This window comes from Eubalaena glacialis, chromosome 10 (genome assembly GCF_028564815.1).
Source record: "Eubalaena glacialis isolate mEubGla1 chromosome 10, mEubGla1.1.hap2.+ XY, whole genome shotgun sequence".
Lineage (NCBI taxonomy): Eukaryota > Metazoa > Chordata > Mammalia > Artiodactyla > Balaenidae > Eubalaena > Eubalaena glacialis.
Window position 1 is genome coordinate 116,858,384 of NC_083725.1, and position 15,670 is coordinate 116,874,053.

General features: G+C 43.6%; 1 protein-coding gene across 3 annotated transcripts in view; it reads left to right on the top strand.

The window, feature by feature from the left end:
* The first annotated feature begins 876 nt into the window (after positions 1–876).
* KDM2A (lysine demethylase 2A) overlaps positions 877–15,670 on the top strand; it is a 105,459-nt gene continuing 90,665 nt past the window's right edge. Inside the window, exons 1-2 of one of the 3 annotated variants that reach the window (XM_061202130.1) lie at positions 877–892; positions 3,026–3,149. In XM_061202130.1, coding sequence (XP_061058113.1) covers positions 3,108–3,149 — 42 coding nt within the window. In that variant the 5' untranslated portion in view covers positions 877–892; positions 3,026–3,107. Of the gene's footprint in view, positions 893–961; positions 1,790–3,025; positions 3,150–15,670 lie in introns of those variants that run through there. The other 2 variants (XM_061202129.1, XM_061202131.1) reach the window with 2 other exon arrangements.

Here is a 15,670-nt window from a genome sequence, read left to right on the forward strand (position 1 = left end):
GCCGTCGCGGCGACCACTCCCGCGCCTGGTACCTGTGGACGCCCTTGTCAAGCGCCCGGAGCTCCCCCGGGGGAGCCGAGCCCAGGACAGACATGCTACTCCCGTTTCCTGCCCCTTCGGAGCGGCGAGGAGTGGGTGAGGCGGGGCCGGGCTGCTGCACCGAGGAGCCCCCCGAGCCGAGGGCGGGCTGGCCCCGCGGCGGGGGCGCCAGGGCCTGCCCGGTGATGGCGGGCAGGCCGGCCTCGGCCCATCGGCGGGCGCGCGAGGGGAGGGCAGCCGGCGGGAAGGCGCCCCTTCCCTGCGCCCCCTCGCCCTGGGCAGTCTGGCCGGCCGGGCCCAGCAGCCTGACCCCGGGAGACCCCGCTTTGAGGCGGGCAACGGCTGCCCTCGCCCAGGCCGCCCGGCCCTCAGGTTGTGCGACTGTGACGGGTTGACTCGCGCAGAGGGCGGTTGAAGGGGAATGGGGCGCTTCTCCCCTCTGCTTGGGGGGGGGTGTTGTGCTTTGTGGGGGGTCGGGGGTCACCACCCTCCCAGAAGAGGTGGGGGAGGGCCGCCGGCGCAGCTGGCCGGCGAGGGGCGGGGTCACTGAGGCGAAGTGTGTGTTCGAGCGAGGGCGTGTGGGGGGCAGGGCGCGCGCGGAGGAGGATCTGTGGCCTGCGCGCAGGCGCGAGCAGCGGGCCGGGCCCGAGCCCTGGAAGAAGGCCGACGGGGAGCGGGGGCGGTGGGCCGGCGGGAGGGCGGGCAGGCTGACGCGAGGGGGGGCGGGGAGCCGCGTCGGCGTCGCGGGGGCGCGGGCGATTCGAGGCCGACGCATCCGCGCGTGCGCGCGCCGGCGAAGTGTCCGCGTTAGAGGGGAGTGACGCGTGCGCGTTCACGTGCACCCCGGAGAGCGGTAAGAAGCGAAGAGAGGCTTGAAGGGGGGTGGGGGGTGGAGAGGCTAGCCGAAGGAGGGGTGGGGAGGCGGCGCCTGCGCAGTGCGCCGCGGAGGAGCTGTGTGTATGTGAGAGTCTGACGGGTTCAAAATGGCGGCGGCTGCTTCAGCGGCTCCTCCTGTGTGAGGGAAACAACACCCCTCCCCGGCAGCGGCGGCGGCGGCGGCGGCGGCGGCTCGCAGAGCACCTTCCCAGCGGCTGGGCCTGTCGCCGCTCTGTCTATCCTGGGCAGGGGGCGCTCCGGGAGGAGGGGCAACGCCAGGGGGCCCATCCCCCGGAATCCCTCCTCTGCGACTGGGGAGTAGCCGGGGGCTCGTCCCGCAGCGCGGAGCCCGGGCTGAGGGGGAGACGCGAGGGGAGCCGGGGCCCCCAGCCCGGCGCGCCGCGCCGCTCCCGCCCTCTCCGCCCCCCGGGGCCGGGGCCCGCGTTCCGGGGGGCCGGGGCGGCGCGGGCAGCCTCGGGTCGGCCGGTCTCAGCTGATCGGCCGCCGCTCCCGGGCTCCGGAGGTGGCCGAGCGGCTGCTTGTCTAGGGCACGGCGGCCCCGCGGCCGGGGCTGGCCCGGGGCTCGGGCTCGGGCTGCTGACCGCTGGCCCGGGGGAGGCGGGGGCGCCCCGGGCTCGGCGCCGAGGGGTCGCGCTCCCCTCTACTGACGCCTCAGACTCCCGGTCTCCAAAGCCAGAAGAGGAGGTTTGATTCAGCAACTGTTTCCTCTCTTTTCCGGGTCGCTGTGACCCTCTGGATACTGGGTTGATCCACGGAAAAAACCCGAAGACGACGTTTGGGATTTAATTTTTCCTCTCAGTTTTTGGAATCTTTTACTTCTCACTTGGACAAGAACTCACGAGCAAAATCCCCGGTGAGATTCCCCCTCCTGTCGCCCCCCCCCCTTGGAAGTTTTGGTTCGCTGTGTTATCTAAAGACTTAATGTAAAGTTTCTATTTCTTTTTCCGATGGGTGAACGAACCATTGAAACGCCTTTTCCTGGGGGAACCCGGCGAGATTTTCCATTTTTCCTCTCCGGCCCTGGCTGCTCTCAAGCCCGGGCGGTCTTCGCCCAGGGGGTGCAAACACGGTTTCCCTCCCGACTTGGGGCGAGGGCTTCCTCCAGGAGGGCTCTGCCACGAACTGCTCTTGCAAACTGTGTCATCAGGTCCAGTGGTCTCGTAGCAGTTTTGAAAGGATGCTGTTAACGTGGCCTTAATGTAGTTACAAAAAAGAAAAAAAAAAATCTGCATTCTCTATGGAAGCCATTATCCCTGAGAATATTTAGGAAAAAGAAAAACCTTTCTTGGTATTAGGGATCGGCCGTCGCGCAAACCGGTCTTTAATGTTTGGAAAAGATGAATTTTACTTACGTCTCTAGGTAAAATCGTTTATTACTTTACACAGAAAGATCTGATAAATTTTTGTGTCTGATTTGCAACTCGCTTGAATTTGTTTCAGAGTTGTACACATCTTGTGTTGGGGTGGAGGGTTGGTTTGGGAATGAAAAGATCCGGGGAGTCTAGGAAGGAAGGCGACGATTGCATACGGATTTACTAGAGGTGTATGGGAAATTGTTTTGGAGTCTTTATTTAAATCCTAATTTCTTGTTCTCTTCTTATATAGTCAGTCTGTCCTTTTCTTTAGTTTCTAATTACGGGTGAGAGAGAACTAATTTGGTTAGGATCTGGATTAGTTCAGTGGCTGCTTCACCTGGCCAGCTCTCTAAGAGAGAAAAGTCCTGTCCCCCCCACCCCCCGCCCCTTTCTTTTTTTTTTTTTTTTTTTTTTTTTTTTTTGCTAATGCTGCCATGAAGGGGAGCCTTGCGTATTGTAATCCTGTGGGGAGAAACAAGTGGTATAGCCCGTCAGTAAGGAACTGAAACCAACATCTTCTTTTGCCTATAGGCCTCAGACAGTTGTAATGTGATTAATGTTGATCTTGACATGGAACCACTTGCCCCAGAGCTGAGAGGTCCCAAACTGATGAAGAGGAACCAGATTTCTCAGGAAGCCTTTAACTTACACATATCCTAAACACTTCATTCCGAGGAAAGAAAGGTTGAGTTCGAGGATGAGTTCTCATCTCTGCTCATATCATTATTCTTTAGTGTTGCAATCTGGTTCCTAAGGAGGAAGAGGAAGGCAGCACTGGAGTGGTTTCTTTCTGTAATTTCAACAGAAGAGTGAGAGATGGAACCCGAAGAAGAAAGGATTCGTTACAGCCAGAGATTGGTTAGTATTTTCTTGTCTTTTTTTTTTCTTTTCTTTTCTTTTTTTTTCCAATTTTGAAGCAGAATAACTATTTTGTTTCCATTTGTGAACATACTGTGATTAAAACTTTTCAGGTGGCTTTTCTCTGCACCAGAGGAGGAAAGGTGTATTAGTATCTCATTTGAATTTTAGGCCAAGTAGTTAGAGTCTTAGTAGTCATCCTATTTGGAAATGGATTTATAGGTAGCTTTTAACTTCTGCTGAAACCGTTGTAAATCAAAGGATTTTGTGGATTACAGTGTGACAAGGATTCCTAATTTTGCAATACTGACATTGTAATAAATCTAATTGATTAAGTTAGATTTGAATGTAAATTTGAGGGGCAAAACTGTTTGAGGAAGGATAGTTCTGTATAATATTTTTAGATTATTGTGTACCAAGATTTTTGGCTTTGAGCTGGGGAGTGGAACTGTGGATTTTTTTTTTTTTTTTTTTAAACACAAATTAACACTGATAGGGTTGAAGGGGATTGATTGAGAGAAGGTAGAATACTGGATGCTGGTAAAGTTCTGTATTTTGTATTTTGGGAGGGATGTATGTGATATATCTTATAGAAATAAATTTTTACTTAGTAATGATTTGGAAGGAATTAGCTTGTATGTGCATATGAATACTTTGTCCTTTAGGCCCCCGCTTTCCTCTCAAGGTTTCCCTACTGGAGTTTAAGAATTTGATTTTTGTTTTCCCTAGTCAAAGAGAGCTTTATTAATATTCTCACCATATATTCGTTTCAGAAATTTGAATTTATGTTTGTAGAGTGGGGAATGAGGAAAGCCACAGAACTGTATGCATTATGTAAAATTTGGTGAACTGAAAGACCTAGAAAATTACTGAAGGAATTTATGCTGGTTTTATTTGGCTCTGCATTTTAGACTGAATTTGGAGGAAAAAAGAGTGATTCTTTAATCCATTTTCTGATAATCTGCAGACTCTTTGAGAAAAGGTTGTTCTCCCCCGCGCGCCGCCCCCGCCCCCCCCCATGCCCCAGTGTGACTGTTGAAAAGGTGTGGTGTGTATTGGCAAGTGTATCCAGTAGGCAATATGTTCTGGCAAGCTTTATTTCAGAGATTTGCTTCTTGTCTCCTAATCTGTGTGTTGAGATTATAATTCTTTAACTTTTAGAAATAAAGTATATCATCAGTGGAATTTTGTATGTTTAGGATTTATTTTTGTTTTGACATTTCTTGAATTCAGTTTTTTGGGGGGAAAAGAAAGAAGATGCTGCAAAACTCTTTTCTCAGTTAGTTACTGCTATATGGATTTTCATTTTTATCATGTCAGGCTGGTAGAATTGCTGAGCTGTTTCATAAATATCTGAGAGATCTTGGGATCCAGTCTTTCAAAGCAAGTTTTCATATTTTTTAACAAGATAGGGAGGTAGTGGTAAGGAGATCCAAGGAATCTGTGATTTTTGTTCTGGTAAGATTTTTTTTTTTAAATTGTAAAATGATTGCTACCTGTTGCACACATTAACCTTTTCCTTATCTAGCATATTTTTTCTTTTGGTTTATGTGCTTTTGTAGCAGTGTTGTGTAAGAGGGTACAGCAAATATTTTGGGAGAATCTTTCTCACTTAGAATTTTGGGCAATAATCTTGGAGTTTAGGGTGACTGATGTCTGTTTTCCTTTTTTAAATTACATGACAAAATTATATTCAAAGTGTAAATCCCTTCCGTAACAACTTTTGATATGAGAGCATATTGGTGGCTAATTTGAATGGCAGTCTGCCTACCAAACTTCTAAATTTATTTATTTTATTTTATTTATTTTTGGCTGTGTCGGGTCTTGTTGCTGTGCGTGGGCTTTCTCTAGTTGCGGCAAGAGGGGGCTACTCTTCGTTGCGATGCGCGGGCTTCTCATTGCGGAGCATGGGCTCTAGGCGCACGGGCTTCAGTAGTTGTGGCTCGCGGGCTCTAGAGCGCAGGCTCAGTAGTTGTGGTGCACGGCCTTAGTTGCTCTGCAGCATGTGGGATCTTCCTGGACCAGGGCTCAAACCCGTGTCCCCCGCATTGGCAGGCAGATTCCTAACCACTGCGCCGCCAGGGAAGCCCTGCCTAGCAAAATTTTAATGTCTCTGTGGCAAGTGCTTGTATTACAGAATTCTCTATTGATGAAGTTAGATATTTGAGGAATTTTAAGACTAACATGAAGGCATAAAGGCTAATTTTTACAGTAACTATAACACTGTATCTCTTTAAAGTAAGTCAAAGTATAGAATTTAGTTTTGTTTTGCAGTTACTGGCCATGGAACGTAAAGTTTGAAAGAGAGACAAAATGACAGGTGTGCTAATTTGGCTTGGTGATTAAACTTTGTGTGGTCTCATACTATATGTTTGTCAAATTGAATTGAATTACCTAGTGCATTGATTATAGTGTTATTGGCTATTACTTCCATATTGTTTTAGAGGACAAAACCTAAATGGTTATCCCTCGGTGACATACTTTCAAAATAGCCTCTTGGGAGAGAAAATGTAGTATACCAGTATTAACAGTCTGAGGCCAAACTCGTTTCAGAACAAGAGTGACTTTTTAATATTGAGGACCTTTTACCTATCTTTAAAAAAAAAAAAAAAGTTGTATCCTTACTTATAAGAATATGTATTATTCATGATTGAATAGATCCTTTTTAATGCTTTTAACTGACATAGCTATTTCAAGTTCACAGACTAGATTTGGTGAGATAAATTTTGATATGTTTGTATCATCTTTGTGACAAGCCATTTTTTAAAAAATCAGACATAGCTAGTTTTTAAAAATTGGCTTGTCTTTTGTCAAACTAATATTTATCTATTACATGTGGAAGAGAATTATACCCTTGAATTTGGTATGTACGTGTAGATTTGGGGCATAAGCTCTTCTTTCTGGAACTAGAACATTTACTTATTTTGCAGTGTAGGGAATACAAGGGAGGGTAAATGCTGTTTTGACTTTTTTAAACAAGCCACTGTTTTGTTTTGTTTTTAATGAAAAGATTAGTAGTTTTGTGTATAGATTCCTAGAAGAAAGCCAGATAGATCTCCATGGGAAGTTGACATAGTTGAGGTATTCAAGTGAGAGGGATAGAAGATTCAGTTTGGTGATGGGTGGATATTTGGTTATCCTGAGGTAACGATGATTTATTTCTGTATTTCTAGTAAATTAAGATGTAGGACCTTACTGAGGAACATGGACAGGTACTAATTTTAGAACTTTTTTTTCTTCATTTGGTTTCAGGAGCCAAAGTGTTGGAGTATTTTTGAATGTTTGTCACAGCCATGTATATTTAAGTGTTCGTTTATAGGGAATGTTCAACATAATATCTTACAGTTTCTTAATCTAAAATGTTAGTTAAATCCTCAGCAATTGTAGTCAATGATCTTTTAAGTTTTTGCAATCACACCAATTCTGAGTAATCCTTATTATTGCGTAGAAAATCAAGGGCAAAATAATGTGCATCTGAAGTAAATGCTTAAGGTATAGTTACATTTAGTATGGAAAAAATTCACTAACCCCTGCCAAACGCAATTGTAGAAACAAATGAACGCCTAAATCAATGTAAAAGAAGGTGAAGACAATATACTTCAGGGTAAAAGAAGTTATATGACCTGAATATTTTTTTCCCTTGACTTCACCTAAGCCTAGTGCTGTTATCTGAAGGGAGAGATGCTGATTTACTTGAGAATTCAGCTTGCTTGTCAATCTTGATGCTAAGATTAAGAGATTTTCTAAAGGATGTTGTTATACGACTGGATGCTCAATCCTGTTAATGTGCCTTACATGGGATTCCCTCTGAAATAGCTAAAGCATTTATCTGTTGCAAGAAACTGAGGGCACTGAGTCCTTATGATAGTCTCACCTTTCTTTGGGTCATCCTTAAAATTGTCTCCCCAGATTCAGGAGCAATGAACAGATTATCCCTTTCACAAACAGTCGCACTTTGAATGTCCCCGCTCTAAGGTCTTTCTGCCCAGGAATAGACCAGGCAAAATAAAAACCTAATTTTAAGCAACTTTTTCCATAGTTTGTTAACAATTAAAAAAAATTATAGATGGTCTAAATTGTTGAATTTGCTTATTTATCATTATTCCATTAGATTTAACTGTCAGTCTCTATTGGTGGAGGAGTACATTGTTCGGAGTGTTGCAGTCTCCTTCCTGGTGATGTAGGAAAAACTTGTTGCCCATTTTTGGCATTCAAAATGCAGGTGATGAGGGAGCTAATTCTTTATACTTATGCATCAGTCTTCCACAGTTACCCGTATTTTGGGGACCCAGAATACAGGGCTGTATTTAAGCCCCATTACTTTCTCTTGTTTATTTTGCTGAGCACTAATCACTGCCGTACTTAAGTTTGTTTGTGCATATCTCTCCATTAGAGTACAAGCTCCTTGAGAGTTGGGACTTTGTTTTTGTTTATGGTGTCTACTGGATGCTTTGAATAGTGCCTGACACATAGAAAGTGCTCAATAATTAGCCTCGAAAAGAGAGAAGAAAGTACTCTCAGTCTGCAATGTAGAAAATGCTTAATAAGTATTTGTTGATATTGTTGAAAGCCCTCATAAGTATTTACTTTTTTTTGCTATGAGTTTTCTTGACTGCTAGGAATAGATCACTAGAATGGAGGAGAGTTTGGTATACAGGGATGAACAAAATATCGGGGTATTGGGTTCTGTAGTATACATAAGAACCAGAAGGCCTAAGCTCTAACAAATAAAAACTTATGCTTAGCACACATGCCACATGAACACATTTATAGTATTTAAGCCATTAGAACAAATAAGAAAATATTTAGTTAACTGTAAAAGCTCAATCTGAATTTTAAGTTTCCTATCTCAAATCCTGTCCTAAACCCTCCATGTTAAGGTTTTTTCTGACTTTAAGACAGCCTTAAAGTTGTGAAGTTGCAAGCGACGGTGTTTGTGTTACTCTCAAGTCTTGGTTTTTGTAAACTGATACAGCCATTATGGAGAACAGTATGGAGGTTCCTTAAAAACTAAAAATAGAACTACCACACGACCCAGCAGTCCCACTACTGGGCATATACCCTGAGAAAACCATAATTCAAAAAGAGTCATGTACCACAATGTTCATTGCAGCTCTATTTACAATAGCCAGGACATGGAAGCAACCTAAGTGTTCATCGACAGATGAATGGATAAAGAAGATGTGGCACATATATACAATGGAATATTACTCAGCCATAAAAAGAAACGAAATTGAGTTATTTGTAGTGAGGTGGATGGACCTAGAGACTGTCATACAGAGTGAAGTAAGTCAGAAAGAGAAAAACAAACACCGTATGCTAACACATATATATATGGAATCTTAAAAAAAAAAAAAAAATGGTCATGAAGAACCTAGGGGCAAGACGGGAATAAAGACACAGACCTACTAGAGAATGGACTTGAGGACACGGGGAGGGGGAAGGGTAAGCTGGGACGAAGTGAGAGAGTGGCATGGACATATACACACTACCAAATGTAAAATAGATAGCTAGTGGGAAGCAGCCACATAGCACAGGGAGATGAGCTCTGTGCTTTGTTACCACCTAGAGGGGTGGGATAGGGAGGAGATATGGGGATATATGTATAGCTGGTTCACTTTGTTATAAAGCAGAAACTAACACACCATTATAAAGCAACTATACTCCAATAAAGATGTTAAAAAAAAAATCTTGGTTTTGACCATTAAGTCAGGGAATGGGTACATTTGCTGTATACCATGCAGAGGGACATAACATTCGTATTTTATGTTCCTTTTTATTTTTCTTCTTGGGGAATGGACATCCTTAGTCAGGTTTTATTAATGTGCTCTCTTTATCTCATTTTTGGGATAATACAGTGTTTTTGCATTGTGCTTTCACATCAACAGAGGTTAAAATTCAATAAACATTTATCATGTGTCAAGTACTAGGCTAGGTTCTTTCAAATACGTTACTTTATTTAATCTTCAAAACAGCCCTGTAAGGTAGATGGTATAGTTTCAAACCTTAATTTTTTTTATTATGGTAATGGAGGCTTAGGGAGCTGCCTTGACTTGACCAGGATCACAAAGTTGGTAAGGGGTGGAACCAGACTTTGAACCCTGTGTTTCTTCTTTCACACCTTATCATCTCTCTTGCAGTGTATTTCATACAGAAAACAAATGATAGGTACTCCTGTTGTAAGAGGTTGTAAACTGAGTACTTCATCTTTTTTTGAGGCTACTGTTACAATTTCTTTCCTAACAAATATCTGCTTAATATCCTAAATGAGATAGCTACAAATATTTGACAGCTAACATTTGATTATGTTTTTTAAAAATTGGCACGTTCTTTCTTTTTTGTGAACTTTGAACTTACTGCACTTGATCTATTAAAATAGCAATATTCATGCAGTTTGTGTATATGTCAAGCCTTTTATTTATGCATGTCACTCATATCATTGTTTTCTGTTTTAAATTTTAGATTCTTGGGGGTTTTCTCTATCTGTGAGTACTTGGTAAAAACTTAAAGCATAAAGATAAAAGGCAGCAGATAGTGACCAAATGAGTGGTTTTGGCAAATACAGTGGTGAAGGCCTCCTTCAGGTAGGTAGAGAGGAGGAGGGAAGAGGGTGGTCTTGTAGGAGCTAAAGAGAGCATAAGCTTTACTATGGAGTGGGAAGCCTATATAGGCTGTTAGATTAGTAGGACTAAAGTAGAAGATTTGTTTGGGAGGTAGTGTTGATAATATAGGGAACACATTTTAAACAATTACGAAAGCCAGGTATGGAAAATAGAGAGCCGTTAGAAGCTGTGGTTTGTTTTTAATTGAACATTAATTTGATCAAAGTGGTTTTTTAGGAGTAATATTTTTGTAGTTTTAAGTCAGGGAGGTGTCTAGAAGAATACTGAAATAGATGACCTCTTGAGGTGATAGGTTACCTGAACTCTAGGGCAGTGGTTCTTGAAGTGTGGTCCACTTACCAGCAAAGTAAACATTATCTGGGTGTCTGGGAACTAGTTAGAAATGCATATTTTTGGGCCCTGCCCCATACTTGCTGGATTAGAAACTCGGGGGTTGGGACCCAGTGATCTGTGTTTTAACAAGCCAGGTGATTCTGATGTGTGCAGAAGTTTGAGAACTACTGCTCTGGGGTATAGATAGTAGAAATGGAAAGGAAGAGATAGAAGCAAGACACTTTGGCAGTGAAGGACTGACAAAACTTGGTGAATGATAGATACCAGCATGTTAGGATGGAAAAGAGTGCTTGATTGGGGATCATGAGCCCAGAGTCCTAGTACCAATTCTATTACCAACTATAGTTTTGAGCAAGAGAACTGACCTGTTATTGAGGGAGTTGTACTAAGTGATTTCTGAGGATTTTGGAAGCAAAGACAAATGAATTAAGGTGGACTCTGGGATTAAGTCTGGATTATCAGGAAGATCAGAGGGAGGAGTGAATGTGGGTGGATGTTTTAGACATTTGGAACAGATTTGTTTAAAGCAGAGGTTCTCAGCTGGGGGTGATTTTTGCCCCCCCCTCAGGAGACATTTGGCAATATCTGGAGACATTTTTGATTGTCAGACTAGGAGAGTACTACTGGTATGTTAGTGAGTAGAGGCTAGGGATGCTGTTAAAACACCCCATTAAACATTCCCTACAACAGAACCTGCCGTATAGCGCAGGGAGCTCAGCTCGGTCCTCTGTGGTGACCTAGATGGGTGGGATGGGGTGGTGGTGGGAGGGAGGTCCAAGAGGGAGGGGATATATGTATACATATAGCTGATTCACTTCATTGTACAGCAGGAACTAACACAACATTATAAAGCAACTATACCCCCAAAACAAAAACAAATTGCCCATAACAAAGAATTATCCAGTGTTAATTGGGTGAGATTGAAAACTCTGATTTAAAGAGAGCTATCCAGTAGATGGGTTCTAGGTTTCCATCCTGATTATCTGCTGTTAATCTTAGAGTTTTAAGTCCAACACAAAACATCTTGAAAGCATCTCAGATTGTGTTTCTCAGGGCTTTGCCCAAATAAGCATGAAGTGGTTTTTTTGTTGTTGAATTTTTGCAAAAGGAAGTTCATGGTCATGGCAAATCCTCAGCCTAGTTGCAGATTTCCTTATTATTCCTTTTAATTTATTCTAAGATCACTTGATTTGGATAACCAAAGTAAGTACTCACTGTCTTGAGATGAATAGTTAAGTTATAACAATAAATCATCTTTTGGTATTCTCTTTGAAGTATAGCAAAAAATGAGCTAAAAGCTGTGGGTGTTGATGTGAACAAATATTGAAATACTTTTGATTACCCTGTGGCTGAATAAACCCATGGCCATTCCTGAGAAACAACCTCATGAGCTGGTTGTGGCCCTCAGTGTGAATTTAAGGTAGCCCCAACCTTAATTTATCTCTTTATATCCCTGGATCACAAAAGTTACGAAGTCTTTTGTGTCAGGGCAGTAATCTAGCCAACCCTTTCTTGTTTCTGACAGTAACTTCAAGAGAATGTAGATTCATAAATACGGTGATTGTATTATAGTACTTTAATCATTTCCAAAGTACCTCTGTGTTTATTGTCTTTTGATCATCTTATTCTTTTGATCATCACAATTGCGGGGGTTGCTAGGACATGGGGATGGTGCTACCATGTTGCACAATTCCTGAGGGACCCATTCACTTTTCTTAATCTATGTGAAAGATGCTCTTGGAGTTGGGCAGTGTGCAAAGAAAAAAAAGGGACCCTTTCTGGGTGGATAAGATAAAGGAAGGGCTTCCCTCAAGGTGCAGTGGTTAAGAATCTGCCTGCCAATGCAGGGGACACAGGTTTGAACCCAGGTCCAGGAAGATCCCACATGCTGCAGAGCAACTAAGCCTGTGCGCCACAACTACTGAGCCCGTGCGCCTAGAGCCCATGCTCTGCAACAAGAGAAGCCATGGCAATGAGAAGCCCGCGTACCGCAATGAAGAGTAGCCCCTGCTCTCTGCAACTAGAGAAAAGCCCGTGCAGCAACGAAGACCCAATGCAGCCAAAAATAAATATAAATAAAATAAATAAATTTCTTTCAAAAAAAAGATAAAGGGAAAGCCACCTTGTATATTTGAAACAAAGAGAGAAAAGGGTCCAGTCTGATGAATAATAGCACACATTAATTGAGTGTATACTATGTGCTTGGTACTGACCTTTTACATATATTAACTAATTTAATTTTCAGCAGCCCTTTGAGGTAGGTTCTATGATTCCCATTTTCTGGTTTGGAGACTGAGGCATAGCACAGTTAAGTAACTTGTCCCAGGTTATTCAGCTAAGTAGGGAAAGAGCCAGGATTTATAGTAGGCAGTCTAAGATATACTGCCTCTTTTTCAACTTTGTTGGAACACAGTTTGTAAATGTTCTGCTGTTAAATTTAGGGTGTTCCCCAAGTCATCTTTTCTCACTCAAGAGATTCATTCACTTTAAATGTTTGCTGAGTGCTTACACTGTGTCAGGCACTTAACATGGGCCTTGCTTTTTTAGAACTTCCAAATAACTGTGGTTTCAGGTACTTTGAAGAAATTAAGAGGGGGATGAAATACTTGTAGGGTGGGGATCACTCCTTGAGTTGGGTCATCGGTAAAGGCTCCCTGAGAAGATGGTGTTTGTAACTGAGACCTGAGCGATGAGGAGCCAGTCTTGTGAAGGTCAAGGCCTTGGGGGACCAGATCTGGGTCAGCAGAGCTCTAGGTTGAGGGACCAGTTAATGCAAAGCCCTATGGTAGGAATGAGAAAACATTACAAGTACTTAACCACATGTCAGACACCATGCAGGGCACTTGGGATACGGATACAGTGATGAGCAAGATAGGCATGGTCCCTCTATCATCAAGATTACGGTCTGTTAGGGAAGTCAGACATTAAATACTTATAATGTTAGTTATAGTTATGCAAAGCACTACAAAGATAAATATAGGAGGCAATGAAAGTGTATAACAGAGTGACCTAATCTAAACTTCAGGAGTGGGAAGAGGCATCAGGGAACACTTTTCCTGAGAAAACCTTTAAAGCTGAGACCTGAAGGGTGAGTAAGAGGTAACCAGGCAAAAAGGAGAAGTGATTATCATATGCAAAACCTCCGAGGTTGGAAGGAATCTGACATGTTTGAGGAGCCTACCAACCAAACAAAACCAAAAAGGACAGTGTAACTGGAGAGAGGAAGTAAGTGGTGGAGACAGTTAAAATCCTGACAAAGGTAATCAGGGGTCAGGTCAAGTAGGGCTTTATTCTTTTGTTTTTAAATAAATAAATAAATTTATTTATTTATTTTTGATTGCGTTGGGTCCTTGTTGCTGGACGCGGGCTTTCTCTAGTTGCAGCTAACGGGGGTACTCTTTGTTGCGATGCGCGGGCTTCTCACTGCGGTGGCTTCTCTTGTTGCGGAGCACGGGCTCTAGGTGCACGGGCTTCAGTAGTTGCAGCACGCTGGCTCAGTAGTTGTGGCTCGCAGGCTCTAGAGCACAGGCTCAGTAGTTGTGGCGCACAGGCTTAGTTGCTCCATGGCATGTGGGATCTTCCTGGACCAGGGCTCAAAGGGTAGAGCTTTATTCTGAAGGCAGTGGGAATGCAAAGTTCAGTAGAGGAGTATAACATGCTTGGACTAATATCAGTAGCTGCAGTGTAGAGAAGGGATCAGGGAGAGAGCAAGAATGGATTTGGTGAGAACAATTAGGAGGCTACTGCGGTTCAGGTAAGATAAGATGGTAGTATGGTTGAGAGTGCTGACAGAATTATAGAGGTCTTCAGGAATATTTAGGAAATGGAATCAAAGGACTTTGGTTCATTGGTTGTGTGGAGGGTGAGGTTAAGGGGTGCATATAAGCATGACTCCCACGTTTTTCTCATGTGAGTGGTTTGTGGTGCAATCCTTTTATTGAGATACAGGGCGCACTGAAGGAAGAGCAGGTTTGGAGATTGAGGGGAAGAGCTTACGTTCAGTTTCGAGTTAAGTTTGGACAGGTTGAGTGTGAAGTGCCTGTGAGACATCCTGGTAGAACTGTTGAGTAGGTAACTGGCTGCGGTTCTGGGCTTCAGGAAGGGCTTATTGGCATATAGCTGGATCTTACTGGCATACGTGTGGTAGTTGAAGTTGGGTAGACAGGGAGTGACTTACAAAGGGGGTGAGAAGGAGGGACCAGAGGGAGATGAGGAAAATCAGGAGTAGTGGTGCTGGGACTTCCCTGGTGGTCCAGTGGGTAAGACTCCTCACTCCCAATGCAGGGGGCCCAGGTTTAATCCCTGTTCGGGGCACTAGATCCCGCATGCAGGCCGCAACTAAGAGTTCACATGCCGCAACGAAGATCCTGCATGCCACAACTAAGGCCCGGTGTGGCCAAAATAAATAAATAAATAAATTCTTTTTTTAAAAAAAAAGAGTAGTGGTGCCTTGGGGACTTCCCTTGCGGTCCAGTGGTTAAGACTCCACGCTTCCAAGCAGGGGCATGGGTTCAATCCCTGGTCGGGGAACTAAGATCCCACATGCCATGTGGTGGGGCCAAAAGATTTTTTTTTTAAAAAAAGGATAAACAGTGTTTATCAGGCACTGTTCTAACCATCAGTGTATTTTTAATCATTTAAAGCTTGTAACTCTATGAAGTAGGTGCTTTTATTATCTCTATTTTATAGATCAGGAAAATGATACAAGAAGGGACTGCATAATTTGCTCAAGACCACTGGGTAGTAACTGGAGAAGTTGGTTTTCGAACCCAGGTTTGTCTGACTCCAGTTTGCATTCTTTTTTTTTTAATAAATTTGTTTATTTAGGTTTTTTTTTTTTGGCTGCGTTGGGTCTTTGTTGCTGTGCGCGGGCTTTCTCTAGTTGCAGCGAGCGGGGGATACTCTTCATTGTGGTGCGTGAGCTTCTCATTGCAGTGGCTTCTCTTGTTGTGGAGCATGGACTCTAGGCGCACGGGCTTCAGTAGTTGTGGCACGTGGGCTCAGTAGTTGTGGCTCGCGGGCTCTAGAGCGCAGGTTCATAGTTGTGGCTCACGGGCTTAGTTGCTCTGTGGCATGTGGTTTCTTCCCGGACCAGGGCTTGAACCCGTGTCCCCTGCATTGGCAGGCAGATTCTTAACCACTGTGCCACCAGGCAAGTCCCCAGTTTATATTCTTAAACACCACTGTACGCTAATAGTGTTTCAAAGAGGAGGGAGTGGTCAGCTGAGGTGGATGCTGCTTACGGGCTGAGTATACTGAAGACAGATTTCCATTGGATTTGGCAACATAGAGGTTATTGGTGACTTTAAACAGGAGTTTTGGTGGCATTTGGGGGCAAAAGACATTCTTCAAAATAAATGTGAGATTAAACGGAGACAGTGAATGAAGAGAAGTTTAGAGAAGTTTGGCTGTGAACAGAGAAGTGGAGCAAGTCGTTAGCTACAAGTGTAGGATGCAGAGAATGTTCTCTTCAATGTTTATTTGTTTGCTATGTTTTGTTTTAAGATAGAAGAGACCACTGCATTTTTTTGTTAATGGTGTTATCAACTATTACTCCTTCTTCTG